Source organism: Somniosus microcephalus, chromosome 4, assembly GCF_052327205.1.
Source record: "Somniosus microcephalus isolate GS21.2 chromosome 4, FLI_Smic_1.0, whole genome shotgun sequence".
NCBI lineage: Eukaryota > Metazoa > Chordata > Chondrichthyes > Squaliformes > Somniosidae > Somniosus > Somniosus microcephalus.
In genome coordinates this window covers 211202740-211223250 of record NC_140990.1, presented here as the reverse complement: position 1 = coordinate 211223250, position 20511 = coordinate 211202740, and the positions used below count along the sequence as shown (strand labels likewise).

At 48.8% G+C, this 20511-nt stretch overlaps 1 protein-coding gene across 1 annotated transcript in view; it reads left to right on the top strand.

Annotated features, from left to right (window-relative positions):
- LOC147120195 (SPATS2-like protein) overlaps positions 1-20511 on the top strand; it is a 390413-nt gene that overhangs the window by 170411 nt on the left and 199491 nt on the right. Inside the window, exons 4-6 of the mRNA XM_085985783.1 lie at positions 132-181; positions 273-528; positions 1560-1742. Coding sequence (XP_085841909.1) covers positions 132-181; positions 273-528; positions 1560-1742 — 489 coding nt within the window. The remainder of the gene's footprint in view (positions 1-131; positions 182-272; positions 529-1559; positions 1743-20511) is intronic.

Genomic DNA, 20511 nt, shown 5'->3' with positions numbered 1-20511 from the left:
TTCTCTCTAATTTTATTGAAACCCTGTTCTGCACGCACAATACCAGTCATTTTAGTTAATCGATAAAGGAAACTGTCATTAGGTAATGTTGAAGTTCCCTTCTTGATGTTTTCTTTTCTGTTCTTGGTCAGGCAGTGCAGTGGAGGTTTTGAAAGAATGGAACGTGCCAGGTAAAAAGAAGGTAAGCTTGAGAAGCCTTATTTTCAAATGTGCAATACTAAATTGTATTATTTTGTTGGCAATATGAATAATCTAACAATTATTTCACCTAGCACAATAAGAAAAGGAAAAGAAAACCAAAACAGCCAAATGGCCAAGTGAAGGAAGAGAAGGAGAGGCCTGACAGACTGGAAGAGAATGCGGATCTCCCCCTATCCAAAGGTGGGCTGAACGGGTACCATGCCAACGGCTCTGCAAATGATGATTCCTCAGTAGACTCTCTCAGTGAGAGAATGGAGACCGTTTCCAACGATGAGAAGGCAGCAGTAAACCTGGAGTTACATCGGCTGCACGCACCAGAAAAAGCAGGTCAGCTCCCGACATTGTTTTATCTGTTAAACTTAACAGGAAAGTACAAAATAAAAAATAAAAATGCTGGGCAACATCTGAGAGAAAGAATTGTTAACATTTCAGGTGTGATCCTTCAGTGCTAATTTTGATCAAAGTCTCCAGTAGAAATGTTGATCTATTTTTTCTGTCGTACACTGTGTTCTGAACAGGACAATATGGGGGTGAAAGTGGTCTTAGGTAGTAGCCCAAAATGAGCGATAATGAATTGGCAGCTGGTTTTACATTGAAGTCAATTGAAAGGAAAATCGGGCAAATTGTGAGATGGGCTGCCAATTGGCTATCACCTATTTGATGCCATTGTCCAAGACTAATTTCACCCCCGGTCACACTGGACTGCTTGTGTTCTGTAGCTTCTCACTGAACCCTGGTCACAGATTTAATTGTCCCTTCCCTCTGGTGATAAAACAGATGATCTCTGTCCAGTGTTTTCCCCACTGCAACATGCCAGGAACTCCCATGGTGTAACCTGCGGCTCGAGCAAACTGTGCCATCGTGCTGGCCTCTGTTGCATTTGCACGAGAATGGATTTCTGTAAATAAGAATTGAAATACTGCTTTTACCTTAAATATTCATGTATAATACACATGCCACATCTCCAAATTCCCAAATGTTTGGGTGTGTGATGTACACAGATACTCAAACGAACGACTCGGGAACTGGTACTGGCAATACATGAATTAAACTGGTACAACCACAACATCAAGTGGCAGTAACTGTCATAACAAACAGAAAATTCATGGAAAAATGGTAAAATAAATTAAGCTTTTCCACCACACTCTAGTTCCTAGAGTGCACATGGTCAGTTAATTTAACAGTTTTCAACCAACAAAGGTGTGTGTAAGTATTATATATGGATATTAGATTTTTCTGTTAATATATGGCTCAGAGTGTGCTGGGGGTTGTATCATGTCATACACACGGGGTCATATTATAATCTACCTCTGTTTAGGAAGCCAGCATTGAAATTGTTAACTTCAACCTTTTTCCAGTTGGTCTCACTCCCGAAGAGGAGAAACTGCCTTTGGAGCCAATACCTCAGCCTGTTACTCAAAAACGTCAGACCACCAGACCAACAACAAACAAGCCAAAACCAAGAGCATTGTCTGGTTCCCATTCCACTGCTCCACAGTCTCCAACAACACCAGGAGACCCAGTATCAAACAAGAAAAGAGGTAAAAGGGTAACTTCTTGTAATGTCACAAGGACTTTGTACAGCTTCAATATGGCAGTTGCCCCTCCTCCCTTTTAACACTAAGTGAAACTTTATTTGGTAACTGTTTAAAATATACTAGAGCTAAAATGTTACGGTCAGTTTATGGCCGCTTTTGGCGCCATTGTTTTGAGTTTACTTGGCGGGTAAATGATGACACGGACTGGTTGGGCCAAATGGCCTGTTTCTGTGTTATACCTTCTATGCATTTCTATGTAACTGAAAGCCATATGTTGTCTTGTGTCCTTGTAGGATAAAGACATGTATAGTTGGGGATACATTTCAAACTTTTCCTCTCTTTCCAGTATCACAATATCAGCAATTTACCTCTTCCTATGTCAATTAAGGTCACAGTAGCCGTACTCGTCTGTCTCATTCTTTGTTTTTTTGATCGTTCCAACAATAAACCCAACACACGGATCTCACAGACCGAGAAGCCTGTTAACTTGTTCCCGATTTCAATCATGTTGCCACATGCAGGGATTCAGGATGAACCAGGGGTTCTTCCCCCGAAACACTGTTCAGCTGGAACCAGAGGCTGCTCCTGCCTGCTTACCAGCACCCAACCAGCAGGCCCCATTGATTAATACCCGCACACACATCTTATAACTATCCTCTTGGCCAGGGACGTTACATGAGCAAGAAAGAGTAAAGGAAAAGAATTTAAGTACTGTAAGGAGAAAGTTGTTAATTGCAGGCTCAGTAAGATGATTAATGGGATACGAAGTTGCATCAACTTCTCTTTTTCTTACTGCAACTCCTTGCTGACAGTCATTAGGACAACCCTTTTCCCAACAAACAATAACTCAGCAGCTACTGGAGATGGAAGGTTTGGGAATTTTAAATTTGACAATGTTATTAGTAGAAGCAATTCCAGTATATCCCAGTACATCCCACTCAGCCCCCGCGCATGTTCATAAGCTATAGACATGATTAATCTGCTGTCCTCATGCATTGCTGTAAATTATGGACACAGTTACTTGGCAGTTTTTCAATTAATTACCTTCCGATTCCAAGCAGAATGAAGGTACTGCACTCCGCAGACAATATTATTGTCATTTATTACGGGGTTTTTATTTGTTCATTTCAATAATGGTATTTGGGAAAGCTGACCGGCTTTTAAAATACCTCCTAGCGATTGCAGAGCGACAAAAAAACATAGGCTCCAAGTCGTGCCCGCTGGTGCCCTCCAACGCTGACCCCACTGGGGTCAGTGGCAGGGCAGCTGATCTGCACGAGGCAGGTGGGCACAGACACTACTGCAGGCACCCCAAGAAGCCAGAGAACCCAGTGCCTGCACACCATCTGGGGGATGGGGTGTTGCATAGCATAGAAACATAGAAGATAGGAGCAGGAGTAGGCCATTTGGCCCCTCGAGCCTGCTCCGCCATTCAATGAGATCATGGCTGATCATCCAAATTCAGTACCCTGTCCCTGCCTTCTCCCCATATCCCTTGATCCCTTTAGCCTTAAGAAATATATCTAACTCCTTCTTGAATATATTTAATGAATTGGCCTCCACTGCCTTCTGTGGTAAGGAATTCCACAGGTTCACCACTCTCTGAGTGAAGAAATTCCTCCTCATCTCTGTCCTAAATGGCTTACCCCTTATCCTTAGACTGTGATCCCTGGTTCTGGACTCCCCGGCCATCGGGAACATCCTTCCTGCATCTAGTCTGTCTAGTCCTGTTAGAATTTTATAAGTTTCAATGAGATCCCCTCTCATTCTTCTAAACTCCAGCGAGAATAAGCCCAATTGACCCAATCTCTCCTCATACGTCATTCCTGCCATCCCAGGTATCAGCCTGGTGAATCTTTGCTGCACTCCCTCCATGGCAAGAACATCCTTCCTCAGATAAGGCGACCAAAACTGCACACAATACTCAAGGTGTGGTCTCACCAAGGCCCTGTGCAACTGCAGCAAGCCATCCTTGCTCCTGTGCTCGAATCCTCTCGCTACGAAGGCCAACATACCATTTGCCTTCTTAACCGCCTGCTGCACCTGCATGCTTACCTTCAGCGACTGGTGCACAAGGACACCCAGGTCTCGTTGTACTTCCTCTTCTCCCAATCTACTGCCGTTCAGATAATAATCTGCCTTCCTGTTTTTGCCACCAAAGTGAATAACCGCGCATTCATCCACATTATACTGCATCTGCCATGCTTCTGCCCAATCACCCAACCTGTCCAAATCATACTGGAGTTTCTCGGCAACCTCCTCACTGCACACACGCCCACCCAGCTTTGTGTCGTCTGCAAACTTGGAGATATTACATCTAGTTCCCTTGTCTAGATCATTTATATATATTGTGAATAGCTGGGGTCCTAGGACCGATCCATGCGGTACCCCACTATTCAGTGCCTGCCACTCGGAAAAAGAGCCGTTTATTCCAACTCTTTGCTTCCTGTCTGCCAACCAGTTCTCTATCCAAGCCAGTACCTTGCCCCCAATCCCATGTGCCTTAACTTTACACGCTAATCTCTTATGCGGGACCTTATCGAAAGCCTTCTGAAAGTCCAAATACACCACATCCACTGGTTCTCCCTTATCTATTCTACCAGTTACATCCTCAAAAAATTCCAGTAGATTAGTCAAGCACGATTTACCTTTTGTAAATCCATGTTGACTTTGTTCAATCCTGTCACTGTTTTCCAAGTGCTCTGCTATTACATCTTTTATAATGGACTCTAGCATTTTCCCCACTACCGATGTCAGGCTTACTGGTCTATATTTCCCCGTTTTCTCTCTGCCACCTTTTTTGAATAGTGGGGTAACATTAGCTACCCTCCAATCCATGGGAACTGTTCCAGAGTCTATAGAATTTGGAAGATGACCAGCAATGCATCTACTATTTCTAGGGCCACTTCCTTAAGTACCCTAGGATGTAGATTATCAGGCCCTGGGGATTTATCGGCCTTCAATCCCGTCAATTTCCCTAACACCATTTCCCTACAAATACTGATTTCTTTCAGTTCCTCCCTCTCAGTAGACCCTATGTTCCCCGGCATCTCTGGGAGGTTATTTGCGTTCTCCTTTGTGAAGACAGAACCAAAGTATGTATTTAATTGGTCTGCCATTTCTTTGTTCCCCATTATAAATTCCCCTGATTCTGACTGCAAGGGACCTACGCTTGACTTCACCAATCTTTTTCTCTTCACATATCTATAAAAGCTTTTACAGTCAGTTTTTATGTTCCCTGAAAGCTTACTCTCATACCCTATTGTCCCCCTCTTAATTAATCCCCTTGTCCTCCTTTGCTGAATCCTAAACTGCTCCCAATCCTCAGGTTTACTGCTTTTTCTGGCCAATTTATCTGTCCTCTCCTTGGATCTTATACTATCCCTAATTTCCCTTGTTAGCCACGGTTGAGTCACCTTTTTTGTTTTATTTTTATGCCAAACAGGGATGAACAAATTCTGTAGTTCATCCATGCGATCTTTGAATGTTTGCCATTGCCTATCCACCATCAACCCTTTGAGTAACATTCCCCAATCGATCCTACCCAACTCGCGCCTCAGACCAACGTAGTTTCCTTTATTTAAATTCAGGACCCTAGTCTCTGAGTCAACTATTTCATTCTCCATCTTAATGAAGAATTCTATCACATTATGATCACTCCGACCGAAGGGGCCTCGCACAACAAGATTGCTAATTAATCCCTTCTCATTACATAATACCCAGTCTAAGATGGTCTGATCTCTAGTTGGTTCCTCGACATATTGGTCCAGGAAACCATCCCGTATACACTCCAGGAATTCCTCCTCCACAGTATTGCTACTAATTTGGTTAGCCCAATCTATATGTAGATTAAAGTCACCCATGATAACTGCTGTGCCCTTATTGCACGCATCTCTAATTTCCCATTTAATGCCATCCCCAACCTCCGCATTACTGTTTGGAAGTCTGTATACCACTCCCACTAACGTTTTCTGCCCCTTGGTATTTCTCAGTTCTACCCATACAGATTCCACATCATCAGAGCTAATATCCTTCCTTTCAATTGTGTTAATCCCCTGTTTAACCAGCAATGCTGCCCCACCTCCTTTTCCTTTTTGCCTATCTTTCCTGAATATTGAATACCCCTGGATGTTGAGTTCCCAGCCTTGGTCACCCTGGAGCCATGTTTCTGTAATCCCAATCATATCATATCCGTTTACCTCTATTTGCGCAGCTAATTCATTCATCTTATTATGAATGCTCCGCGCATTAAGACACAAGGGGGGAGAAATTCAGTTGGTAGCACCAGCGATTAGCGCCTAAAGAGGCCGAGAAGTGTGGCGTTAGCCAATTTTTGGACGGGCGCAGTGAACCCAGCGCCTCTTGCCATATTGAGTGGGTTTTAGCGCTGGCGCTAAATCTTAGCGCCCGCTCGCGGGCGCAGGCAGATCATGATGTCATTTCAGTGTGCAACGCCTTTTTGGTGCCCCGGACCGGAAATTCAGTGGTGTGCCCCTTCGTTCCGCCTGGCGCTAATAAGGACAGTTTACTGGAATGCTCTCCAGTCGCTCTCGGGCTTAGGGGGGCGCTCTTTAAAGGGGACTGCACTGGTATAAAAGCGGCAGCCATTTTGGGAGCTCAACTTCTTTGAGATTTTCACAGAGTTGCAGAGTTGCACTCTGAGAGCCATATCACTAGTGACCCAGCGCTGTCAGAGGACCTTCAGCCTTCAGACCATCACCCTGCTGCTGGTGAGCGTTTACACCCTGTATAATTTCTTGTTACCTATTATTATGGGGGCTGCTTTGGAGGGGAACGTCCCGCTGCTTGACCATCTGGAAAGGGCACAGAGACGGAGGGAGAGAGGGCCAGGAATGGCCAGACGGAGGAGGGCCAACAGACGTCGCCACACCAGACCTTACGCTGCCAGGGTATTCAGGCAGCAGTTCTCTTACCTCAACATGTCGGAGGAGCAGTGTCTTAGGAGGCTGCGATTCAGAAAGGAGGTGGTGACTGAGCTGTGCCACCTGCTTCAGGCAGATCTTCAGCCGCAGATAAGGTGCAGGACCTCTCTGTCGGTGGCTGTCAAGATTACAGTAGCACTGAATTTCTATGCGACCAGCTCCTTTCAGGCAGCAACTGGGGACATTGCCAACATCTCCCAGTTTGCGGTGCATAGCTGCATCCAGCAAGTAACAGAGGCCCTGTTTAAAAGGCGGCGGCAGTACATCTCCTTCACTGCGACACCGGAGAAGCAGTGGGAGCGCGCAGAGGGCTTCGCGGCAATAGCCGACTTCCCCATGGTGCAGGGCGCCATTGACTGCACGCACGTGGCTTTGCGGGCGTTTGTTTTGAATCCTGAGGACTTCCGCAACCGAAAGGGGTTCCACTCCTTGAATGTGCAGCTGGTCTGTGACCACCGGCAGCTGATCCTCGCGGTCAATGCTCAGTTCCCAGGCAGCAGCCACGACGCATTCATCCTGCGCCAGACTTCAGTAGCAGACCTTTTCGAGGCCCCGGCTCACCCAGAAGGCTGGCTTCTCGGTGACAAGGGCTATCCTCTGTGCCCATGGCTGATGACCCCGCTCCGTTCGCCCAGCACCCCTGCAGAAGAGCACTACAACGTCAGCCATCAGGCGATGAGGAACATTGTGGAGCACACAATCGGCGTACTGAAGCAACGGTTCCGCTGTTTGGACCATTCGGGAGGCGCCTTGTAGTCCTCACCAGAGCGAGTCTCCCACTTCGTCGTTGTCTGCTGCATGCTCCATAACCTCGCCACCCTGCGCACCCAGCCAATGCCAGCAGACATTGAAGGACCAGCGGAGGAGGAGCAGGAGGAGGAGGAGTAGGAGGAGGAGGAGGACCAAGACGGGAGGGTCCCAGAAACTGGAAGGGCCGTCCGTCAGAGACTGATAAGGAGTCAGTTCTAGGCCCCTCTCACGGAATGCTTGGTGCCAATCGAAGACCAGGATTGGAACCATTCGGATAACCCAAAGCTTATGAAGGCCAGTATGAATGTAAATAGCAGACATGGCCAATGTCAATAAAATAATTTGTTTATTTTGAAAACTGTGCTTCCTTCCAACATGGCAAAGCAATGGCACCGGAAAGCTTAACTAACAAACTAACACATAAGTGACTCGCACATCCGGGAGACTATCCAAAACATTACTAACATTCAGACCAAGTGACTCGCACACCCAGGAGACTATCCAAAACATTACTAACATTCAGACCAAGTGACTTGCACACCCGGGAGACTATCCAAAACATTACTAACATTCAGACCAAGTGACTCGCACACCCGGGAGATTATCCAAAACATTACTAACATTCAGACCAAGTGACTCGCACACCCGGGAGGCTATCCAAAACATTACTAACATTCAGACCAAGTGACTCGCACACCCGGGAGATTATCCAAAACATTACTAACATTCAGACCAAGTGACTCGCACACCCGGGAGGCTATCCAAAACATTACTAACATTCAGACCAAGTGACTCGCACACCCGGGAGACTATCCAAAACATTACTAACATTCAGACCAAGTGACTCGCACACCCGGGAAACTATCCAAAACATTACTAACATTCAGACCAAGTGACTCGCACATCCGGGAGACTATCCAAAACATTACTAACATTCAGACCAGCATCCACGGCCTTGATTTCTAGAAATAAGACGTCTCAGCAGCACCTTCTACTCTTTTCCCTTTGATGGTGATCTACTTCTCTTGCGAGAACGGCCCCTTCCCTCCCTGCAGCTCCTCCGTAATGGGACCCCAGTGGCTGCATGAAGGCTGGGGGACGCCTGCTGACTGTCCGAAAGCGCAGATGCCCCTGAGGGACGGCCTGGACGGACTCTGGGCTTGGAGGGCCCGGACGCTGACTGCTCCAACTGGGCATGGGTGGAAGCAATCTGTCCTGCAGGTGATGGCAGCTGCAGTGGAGATGTGCCAGCGGTGGCATCAGGAATGCTGACATCCTGAGAGCGGACACCTGCTCCGTGGTCGGCTGACACACTGGCACTCTGACGGGGCAGCACCGCAGCATGCGAACCAATCGGCTGGTCCACAGATTGCTGGCCTGCTGTGGTGCTGCAAGGGCCCCAGGTAATCCTGCCTGATCCATCGAGGGTGGCAGCGGTCAGTGCTTGCGTGGCCTCAATCTGTCTCTGCAAGAGGCCAGAGAGTGACTACATGGCAGCACTCAGCACTTGCGTGGCAGGTGCCAGTGCTTCGGTGAAGCCCTGGACAGTCCTTTCCAGTGCTTCGGTCAAGCCCTGGACAGTCCTTTCCAGTGCTTCGGTCAAGCCCTGGACAGTCCTTTCCAGTGATGTACCGAAGCCCTGGACAGTCCTTTCCAGTGATGTACCGAAGCCCTGGGCACTCCTTTCCTGTGCTGCCCCGAAGCCCTGGGCACTCCTTTCCTGTGCTGCCCCAAAGCCCTGGGCACTCCTTTCCTGTGCTGCCCCGAAGTCTTGTACACTCCTCGCCTGTGCTGCCCCGAAGTCTTGCACACTCTTTGCCAGTGTCTCGATGGATTCAGGCATCCTTGCCACTGCAGCCATCAGCTCAGTGTGCCTGAGCTGAGCCTGGGCGCTCATTTCTGCGAGGGAACGCACCTCTTCTGCGCTCTGTGCAGCAGTCATCGTGGCCTGACTCGCCCTCCGGGGAGACGGCTCCCAAGCTTCCCTACCCCCCTTGCGTTGCTGGAGCCCGCTGGTTCCTGCAACTGGTTCCTCCTCAGAGCCATCCCCCCCGCTCCCCTCCAGGGAAGCACTATCCCCAGTCTGCAGATGGGCTGGCTCGCCTGAGGGTGGTATGGATGGTTCGGCTTCCTCCTGCTTGTTGCCTCTGGAGTCAGTGTCCCTGGCAGCTTGATGGCCCGGCTCCCGAGCTGGTGATGCAGCATCTGAAAGCAGGGTGGTTGAAGAGTGGCTTTAGCGAAAGGACAGGGTGGCAGCAAGGGATACAAGAGTGCGGCAATGCTCTGACATGGGTCCAGAGTGAAAAAGCATGCTGGTGGGGGGAACAAGTGGAAGGAGACAGATCAAAAAGGTGATGACCTTACCATCGCTGTGCACAATGGGGTTGGCAGCTCCAGTGGTGACAGGACCACTCATCCGGCCTCCAACAATCTGGTGGACTCTTTCCTCCAGGTCCGTCAGTGTCTGCAGCTGAGGAGGGCCTCCTCCGGTACGAATCTGTTCCCTCCGGTTCCTGACCAGCTTGGCCTGCAGGAGAAAGGATGGGAAGTGATGAAACATGCTGCCCTGAGTTGTCATCTCATGCCCCCCATGGTAGAACAGCCCTTACAGTATGCCCTGAGTTGTCATCTCATGCCCCCCATGGCGGAACAGCCCTTACAGTGTGCCCTGAGTTGTCATCTCATGCCCCCCATGGTGGAACAGCCCTTACAGTATGCCCTGAGTTGTCATCTCATGCCCCCCATGGTGGAACAGCCCTTACAGTATGCCTGTGGTAAACCACTGTTATACCTGTCTGTATGTGTATGTGTATTCCACTAGGTACAGGTCTGGACATGCCTCGGCTGACTCCTCCCACTATTCCAGGTATATAAGTGACTACCTCCCAGTCCCTTAGTATTCTGGACGGATCGACAACTCGAGACAAGACCTTCATTCTTTAGTTAATAAAAGCCTGGTTGTTACTCGCTTAACCTCAGTCTTTCGAGTAATTGATGGCGCATCAATGCCCTGAGTTGAATGTGCGTGTGCGTTCCCAGAAAGGGCCATGGGTGCTGGCTGACAGATGGCCATTGGGGCATCGCGCACCCTCTGGTCATAAAGTCAGGTGCAGATGGAGGGATGAAGAAGATTGCCAAAAAGCCACTCACCCTAACGACCCGAGTGAGATCGTTGAACTTCTTCCTGCATTGCACAGGAGTCCTGGGCGCCACGCTGCTGGATTTGACTATTTGCGAAACATCCCTCCAAGCTCTGCGGTACTCGTTCTGATGAGGCCTCCTGCCATAGTCAGGGTACAGCACTGCTCGCCGGCGCTCCACTGCGCCAACCAAAGCATCCAATGCCCTCAGTAAAGCGCTCCGCTCTCTGCCTCACCCTCTCCATCTGGTCAAAGTTTGTAATGCCACAGAATGCACAGCGCCGATTTTGAGGCCTACAGGGCGATGAGTGTGGCTGCTGATCCTAGATGACCCGCCCCTTTAAGAGCTGGCCGGCGCCAGCATGTCTCATGGTCATCGATTATTGACAGCACCTGCGCTGCGCCCGGCCGCCCAGATATTGAGTAGCGCCGCCAGGTTAGCGCCTTAGGAGTCCCGTGCAGCGCCTGATTTAACGCCGCAATCACCTTTAGGGGCGATGCAACCCAATATCGCTCGAGGTGGCGCTAAGTTGCGCCTGGCGATAGAATTTGCGCACCGCCAATTCTAGCACCCCAAGTGGGGCTATACCCAATTTCACCCCCAAGGCCTTGAGGCTTGTTTTTTTTTAACACTTTTACACCTTTTAGAATGATTATTTACTGTGGCCATGTTTGATTTAAACCCTTGATTTCTCTGACTGCCACCTTTGTTTTTCTCCTTCCTGTCTTTTGCTTCTATCCTTGTTTCCCTTTCCTCTGTCTCCCTGCTCAGGTTCCCAACCCCCTGCCATTTTAGTTTAAATCTTCCCCCAGAGCACTAGCAAACACTCCCCCTAGGACATCGGTCCCGGTCCTGCCCAGGTGCAAACCGTCCGGTTTGTACTGGTCCCACCTCCCCCAGAACCGGTTCCAATGTCCCAGGAATTTGAATCCCTCCCCCTTGCACCATTCCCCTAGCCACGTAGTCATCTGAAATATCTTTCTATTTTTACTCTGACTGGCACGTGGCACTGGTAGCAATCCTGAGATTACTACCTTTGAGGTCCTGTTTTTTAATTTACCTCCTAACTCCCTATATTCAGCTTTTAGGACCTCATCCCATTTTTTGCCTATATCGTTGGTACCTATATGCACCACGACAACTGGCTGTTCATCCTCACCTTCCAAAATGTTCTGCAGCCGTTCTGAGACATCCTTGACCCTTGCACCAGGGAGGCAGCATACCATCCTGGAGTCACACTTGCGGCCGCAGAAACGCCTATCTATTCCCCTTACAATAGAATCCCCTATTACTATAGCTCTCCCATTCTTTTTCCTCCCGTCCTGTGCAGCAGAGCCACCCACGGTGCCAGGAAGTTGGCTGCTGCTGCCTTCCCCTGATAAGCCATCCTCCCCAACAATATCCAAAGTAGTATATCTGTTTGAGAGGGGGTTGGTCACAGGGGACCCCTGCACTACCTGCCTGCGCCTACTACTCTGCCGGATGGTCACCCATTCTCTTCCTGCCTGTGCAGCCTTTACCTGCGGTGTGACCAACTCCCTAAACGTGTTATTCACGACATCCTCAGCATCACGAATGCTCCAGTATGTATCCACTCGCAGCTCCAGCGCCGCAATGCGGTCTGTTAGTAGCTGCAGCTGGAAACACTTCCCGCACACATGGTCGTCAGGGACACAGGAAGTGTCCCTGATTTCCCACATAGCACAGAAGGAGCATGCCACGGGGCCGAGCTGTCCTGCCATGACTTACCCTTTAATTAATTCAAATTAAATCAAATCAATCCCACCAATTACACTACAATTAAATGATATACTGAAGGGCCCTTGTTTACCAGCAGTCCCCGCTACACCACAGACACCTTAGAAAGTATAAACCACAAAATTAAATTTGGAAGAAAGCGAGAAAGAGAGAAATACTCACCAACCAATCACTTACCTGCTTTCTGGTGACGTCACACTTCGATTACTTTTTACTTCTCTCTCTTTTCTCACAGTGAGTTCAGGCCCCTCTCCGACCGCGCTCTTTATTTACCAGCCTCTGCTCCGGGTCCCGGCTAGGTCCGCTCCTCCTCGGCTGCTCACAGTGAGTTCAGGCCCCTCTCCGACCGCGCTCTTTATTTACTGGCCTCTGCTCCGGTTCCCAGCTAGGTCCGCTCCTCCTCGGCTGCTCACTTCATGCCCCTCGACTTCAGACCTCAGCAATGTTCTCTTAGCCCCCTCCATTGGTCTTCAGCCAGGGTTACGGTGGGAGTCTGGCAGAAGCCCCAAGGAAATTCAGGTCCATGTTTGCATGGGCATTGCAGGTGGAAATGCATTTCGCTACTACTTCTAATTTAACCAGTCAGGAATATTGGCCCAGAAATTCGTGTCGGGGGCTTCCCGCGGGTGCAAGCCCCCGACCTACACTTACCTAGCGCGCCGACAGTTGAAGCCTGGGCCTGCGTGGATTTCCTGTCTGTGGCCCGGTTCAGCTCCCGGCGCGCTGTGCTTGCGTGACCCAGCGGCGTACTTAGTGCGATGCGTCGGCTGGGATCACATGAGCACTGGACAACCAATCGGAGGATGCAAAAGTTCATTCATGAGTTTGACAGTAAGAACTGTCAAACTCATGAAAACTCCGGGCGCCCAAAACAGTACTTAAACATGAAATAAAATTTTAAAAAACATCACACTATTTAAATGAACTATAAATAACTTTAAATAACTGTTTTAAACAATAAATTAAATTTTTGAAAAAAATAATTTTATAAAAAATCGGGGCTAAAAATACACTTACCTTACTGTAAAGTCTTTAAAAATAATAAACCTGTGGAAAAAAAATTCTAATTCTAATTATTAGACCGCTTACCTTTTCAAATTAAGTCCTTACGTCTGCTTTTTTCAAGTGTAAAAAGTGGAGGCCTTCACGCACGGGCAAACCTGGAAAAAAAAGGAAGTTCAACGCACACCCGCAGACTCCTGCACGCACACGTTCAACCTCTGAACCCCTTGGTTCAGAGGATCGGAAATGCCGGTTTCCCGCGCATGCGTAGTGCATGTAAGATTCCGGCACTTCCATCGGGTTCACGCGTGAGTACTCCGTCCGTATTCACGCGTTGGGACCCGAATTTCTGGGCCAATGATAACAACAGGTCCTTACCATACCACCCTGACTTTAGTAATGTGTGAAGAAAATGTCAGGCAGGATCAGATTAGATTCCTTTACATAACGCTCAATAAATTAATCCGTAAGCATGTAGTTACAAATTATATATATTTTTTTTTAATTCACTTATGAGATGTGGGCATCGCTGGCAAGGCCAGCATTTATTGCCCATCCCTGGTTGCCCTTGAGAAGGTGGTGGTGAGCCACCTTCTTGAACCGCTGCAGTCCGTGCGGTGAAGGTACTCCCACAGTGCTGTTGGGAGGGAGTTCCAGGATTTTGACCCAGCGACGATGCAGGAACGGTGATATATTCCCAAGTCAGGATGGTGTGTGACTTGGAGGAGAACTTAGAGGTGGTGGTGTTCCCATGCGCCTGCTGCCCTTGTCCTTCTAGGTGATAGAAGTCGAGGGTTTGGGAGGTGCTGCTGAAGAAGCCTTGGCGAGTTGCTGCAGTGCATCTTGTAGATGGTGCACACTGCAGCCACAGTACGCCGGTGGTGGAGGGAGTGAATGTTTAAGGTGGTGGATGGGGTGCCAATCAAGTGGGCTGCTTTGTCCTGGGTGGTGTCGAGCTTCTTGAGTGTTATTGGAGCTGCACTCATCCAGGCAAGTGGAGAGTATTCCATCACACACCTTACTTGTACCTTGTAGATGGTGGAAAGGCTTTGTGGAATCAGGAGGTGAGATACTCGCCGCAGAATACCTAGCCTCTGACCTGCTCTTGTTGCCACAGTATTTATGTGGCTGGTCCAGTTAAGTTTCTACATGGTGTTACAATTAAGGCCATCTCCCAACTTTCTTCACAGTAAATTGCAGTTTCCATATGCAGACCTGTGTTTCCTGTGATCCGGAACATACACCCTTATACATGCGGTGAATGGAAATGGTTGGTGCGCCACAGGATTGCCACTTACCCTTATACACTGATATACAAGTTGTACAAGCTGCCCAATATGCACTCCTGTGCACTCTGAATGGTGGAAAACACCATGCCATCAGACCATACCCTTCAGGCCAACACTAGTTATTGAATTTATTAACAAGAATTATAATTACATAGAAGCAAATGGATTTATGCAAAATAGTCAATAATACAATGCTTGACTTACACACTACCGCCTTGAAATTAATAAAGCAGCCACAATCGTGAGAGTCCTTTTCAGAATCCTTTAACTGAGTCTTTGAAGACACTAATGTGGACGTCCTTCTGCCCACAGAATCCCATCTGACCACCACCACAATGTGTAAATAAATGGTGGAAGCAAATGAACTGCAGAATAGGGAAAGCCAGCCACACATAGAGTAGAACAAGCAGGCTTTCGACAGCCAGGTCAAAGCAATGCTTTCATATTAGGCTGCTTCTCTGAAGACCCAGCTTCATTGTTAACAGGCAGGGGAGCAGTTTATTTCAGGCCTGAAAATAAAGCCAATTAGAATTTTCTTCCCATATGACACTCCCTTAAAGCTTGTGACAATTACAGGCACTGAGCTAAACTACTTCCACAGTGGCACCATTGTAGAGCTCCATTATTTTCTGATTCCAAAAATAATAGTTCATTGATTATTCTGTTGTTAATTTAGGTCCATTTTGGATGGTGTTTTTGGCCATTGAACTTCCAAAACTTTTAACAAAGATTGATAGTTATTGGCTCTGGGATCAAGATAAAGTGAGTTGAAGTGTTCAAGCACACCTTGGTATAGCACTGGCCCATGTGTTCTAGCACACCTTGGTATAGCACTGGCCCAGGTGTTCTAGTACACCTTGGTATAGCACTGGCCCATGTGTTCAAGCACACCTTGGTATAGCACTGGCCCATGTGTTCTAGCACACCTTGGTATAGCACTGGCCCATGTGTTCTAGCACACCTTGGTATAGCACTGGCCCATGTGTTCTAGCACACCTTGGTATAGCACTGGCCCATATGTTCTAGCACACCTTGGTATAGCACTGGTCCATGTGTTCTAGCACACCTTGGTATAGCACTGGTCCATGTGTTCTAGCACACCTTGGTATAGCACTGGCCCATGTGTTCTAGCACACCTTGGTATAGCACTGGCCCAGGTGTTCTAGCACACCGTGGTATAGCATTGGCCCATGTGTTCTAGCACACCTTGGTATAGCACTGGCCCATATGTTCTAGCACACCTTGGTATAGCACTGGCCCAGGTGTTCTAGCACACCTTGGTATAGCACTGGCCCAGGTGTTCTAGCACACCTTGGTATAGCATTGGCCTATATGTTCTAGCACACCTTAGTATAGCACTGGCCCAGGTGTTCTAGCACACCTTGGTATAGCACTGGCCCATGTGTTCTAGCACAACTGGTGTAACATTGGCCCAGGTGCCCTGACCATAGTTTAAATTCTTCACATTGTTGAGTAACTATTGTGGATGTTTACCCCATTAAGTCTGTGTTGTGTATATTGGGGACCCAAATCTACCCAATTCACCAACAGCAACTTGCATTTATATAGCGGCTTAAAGTAGAAAATGTCCCTTTACAGGAGGGTGGAGAGAAACTAAACGAATAAATGGATAAAGGAACAGGCACTGTCATATTAAAACCAAGTGATCTGAGGTTGCCTGTTTTTCAGCTACGAATGAAGCAGTGGGGGAAATCATCTCACCTGGTTAAATGGTTAAAGACATACTGGAAATATTAACTGAAGGGGACATCTGCTTAAAAAATGAAGAATAATTTGAATGTTTCCAATAAGATGTGGGGTTCCTTTGGGAGTTATAAAAACCCCGCGACACATTCTGAAAGCAGCGAGTGAAATCCCAGCTTGCACCGAGCAGCTGTTTATCTCTGGAAGCTGCTGTTCATCCTCCGCGCTTTGCTTAATTCGCTGTGCACTTCTCTTTCAGTTGCACTTTGAAGAAATATATATTTAATTCCATCACACTTGTTGTTCATCAGGAGCTGCCCACACTGAATGAGAATTCTCTGCATTAATGTTTATTGAAAAGTACTGAACTCAACGATTTCACTGCAGATACCCGAGGACAGCACAGCCAGCTCTTTGCGAACAGTTAAACCTGATGTTGAAAAAGTTGTCAAACTGTAGTTAACCCTCCTGGGTGCATTTAACATTTATTTATTTATTTCACACCTCCCGAGGACTTAGCTGTGCAGCCCGGGAATGTACCGGATTCGAACCGCGATCTGTGCTGAGTTCTCTAATGTCAGCTGGGGCGGCAGTAGGAATGCCAGAACTGGCCCTGGGTTGGGGAGTGCAAAATTGGCAAAGGTTCCCACCCTTGATTGCTATTCACCAACCTCTGGCATGAGTCCACGTGTGTGGACGCCAGGTGAAAACAGGATCAGGTTCAGGCGCGATGCTTTCCCAGGTTGAACAGCCGGCTGACTCTCGGAGTGGATTTAGATGACAGGTTTAGTGCCGGATGCAAAGTTGTTTTGGCGTTACAGCTGCCGCTAAACTTGTGGAGTGTAAATTGGGTTTCAAGCCCTTCAAGTGAAGCTGAGTGAGACCAAGTCCCCCGGGAATCCTCACTCCTTGGCTCTGGTATCGGGTTGGGCCCTGACTCTAGATTTCGGCTGCACTCACATTGTAACTGCAGAATCTGTGAGAAGCTTCACACTGATGCTGCCGTTGAAGTGTAAATGCACCGTCACTGTAAAGGCCTTCACACGAATAAAGACCACTTGGGCATGGAACTGGAAGGAGCCCGGTTCCTGTGGAACTCTACTCCGGCTGGAAGTCAATGATTTCAGGAGAGCAGGGGAAAAGAAGGGAGGGCAGAAAACAAATGAAAAGTTCCCCTCACACTGAGCGCAGTTATACTGTAGCCAGTGCGAAGATTTGGTTGGCTCTCCCCTCAAGGTGAAGGTGGTCTCCGGAAGCTTGCCTGAATTTGACTTGTGACCTTGCACTGCTGTGATGCCACACTATTGATGTCAGTGCAAAGCTGAGACAACTTCCGGCCACATAATGGATGCCATATAACTGTTCTATAGCAAAAAATGGGGTCATATATATTATATATATTTAAGATAGTCACTAATAACATAGATGTCTTTAAGGGGAAGCTAGATAAACACATGAGGGAGAAAGGAACAGAACCTAATGCTGATGGGGTGAGATGAAGTAGGATCGGAGGAGGCTCGTGTGGAGCATAAACACCGGCATGGACCTGTTGGGCTGAAAGACCTGTTTCTGTGCTGTAAATTCTATGTAATTCTATGTAAATGGTATGGCACCCTCCCTACGTGTATAGTTTTGATACATTAAAAGAATATAAATATTTTGAACCGAGCAGGAGTTACTTTCCACGTGGCTAAAGACGTATTAGGAGAGATTTTGTTGGGTCTGTGCCTGAGTAGGGTCTGAAATAGGTGGGGGGCGTCTGAAATCAGGGGGGGGGGGCTCGAGAGTGGGGGGGAACAGAAGGAGACTGGGGAATCAAGGAGAAACTGGGGAATGGGGGCTCGAGGAGATGGAGACTGGGGAATGGGGACACAGGGGAGCAGGAGTCTGGGGAATGGGGGCTCGGGGAGCAGGAGTCTGGGGAATGGGGGCTCGGGGCAAGAGAGACTGGGGAATGGGGGCTCAGGGCAAGAGAGACTGGGGAATGGGGGCACAGGGGAGCAGGAGTCTGGGGAATGGGGGCTCGGGGAGCAGGAGTCTGGGGAATGGGGGCTCGGGGCAAGAGAGACTGGGAAATGGGGGCGAGAGAGACTGGGGAATGGGGGACTAAGGGCAAGAGGGACTGGGGAATGGGGGGCTCAGGGAGAGATGGCGAATTAGGGGATGGGAGGTCGTGGGAGAGAAGGGACATTAGGGCTCAAGCGAGTGGGGGGGATAGGTTGGGGGTGAGTATGGGGGCCAGCATCTCCCACACAACCAGCAACAGCAGCAGCAAGATGGTGAGAATGAGCAGCACAAAGAGAGGAGCAGCCAGTAAAGGGGTGAGTGAAACTCGGAGGCCTTGCTGTGGGTAAATAGTAAAGGGTTATTTCCATTGGTGGGCTAATGGGGAACTAGGAAACGGAAAACAAGGATTCTCACTGGAAGAAACAAGGGGGAAGGAGGAAGAAGAACTGAAGACTATTAGACTGTGGGATATATCAGCACATGTGGCTATTGAGGTACAGACTAAAACTTCATTTAAAAGGGAATGGGATATATATTTGGAAAGGAGGAATATAAAAAGATCTTTGCGGAGGGGCATGGGGTTACAATAGAAAGCGCAAGCACATGGACCGGGGGCCGAATGGCCTCCTCCTGTGCTGTAATTTCTATAATTCTATGAAAACACACCTTTATTGAGTCTGAGCTCAGGGAGTGGTTTATAAATGTTGGTGCTGAGCTGAGTTCAGGACAATGTGCCCTGTGAGAAGTGTCCCAAACACAGAGCCCGCTGCCCTTCGATCTCTCTGTTTGGTTCAGATTGGTCTGTACCTTCTGGTTTTGAAGTGTGAAGTCCAAGTACAGATCAGCTCTGACTGAGGCTCCCAGTTCAGAGTGTCACCTTCACACGGAACCAGAGTCCAGGGAGATAAGGAAAGAGATCGGGCCTGTTAAAAGTGGCCTCGACTGGGAGTCTGACCACACCTTGTGCAGTGCAGGGGGATTCTGCCTATGGTTTCAGGGTAAATATCAGCACGTTATAGGATTACTACTAGTTACAGGCAGGATATCGGGGCATTACACTTATTATTATAGACTATCAGTGAGTTATTGTTGCTTATGAGAAAGAAAGACTTGCATTCTTGCATTTATATAGCACCTTTCACAACCACCGGACATCCCAAAGCGCTCTACAGCCAATGAAGTACTTTTTGAAGTGTAGTCACTATTGTAATGTAGGAAATACGGCAGCCAATTTGTGCACAGCAAGCTCCCACAAACAGTACTGTGGATAATGACCAGATAATCTGTTTTAGTGATGTTGAATGAGGGATAAATATTGGCCAGGACACCGGGGATAACTCCTCTGCTCTTCTTCGAAATAGTCTCCTGGGATCTTTTAGGTCCACCTGAGAAAGCACTGGAGTGTTGGCCTAAGTTTTTTCACTCATGTGCCTGGAGTGGGACTTGAACCCACAACCTTCTGATTCAGAGGCGAGGGTGCTATCCACTGACCAATGGCTGACAAGGGGAATATGAGTGATACCACTTTACTATTAGTTATCAGTGCAACTTCAGTGAGTTACCATTAGTTACCAGTGGAATCAAAGTTCCTTCCACCTCTGGTTTCCCCTCTGCAAATCGCTCACCCACCTTCTGATTCCCCACCCCTCCAGTCTCCCCTCTTCCTCGGTCTTCCCTCTTCCTCGCCCTCGGTCTTCCCTCTTCCCCGCCCTCGGTCTCCCCTCTTGCCCGCCCCCCCAGTCTCCCCTCTTCCCGCCCCTGGTCTCCCCTCTTCCCCGCCCCTGGTCTCCCCTCTTCCCGCCCCTGGTCTCCCCTCTTCCCCGCCCCTGGTCTCCCCTCTTCCCCGCCCTCGGTCTCCCCTCTTCCCCACCCTCGGTCTCCCCTCTTCCCGCCCCTGGTCTCCCCTCTTCCCGCCCCTGGTCTCCCCTCTTCCCCGCCCCTGGTCTCCCCTCTTCCCCGCCCTTGGCCTCCCCTCTTCCCCGCCCTCAGTCTCCCCTCTTCCCCGCCCTCGGCCTCCCCTCTTCCCCGCCCTCGGCCTCCCCTCTTCCCCGCCCTCGGCCTCCCCTCTTCCCCGCCCTCGGTCTCCCCTCTTCCCCGCCCTCGGCCTCCCCTCTTCCCCGCCCTCGGTCTCCCCGCTTTCGGTCTCCCCTCTTCCCCGCTTTCGGTCTCCCCTCTTCC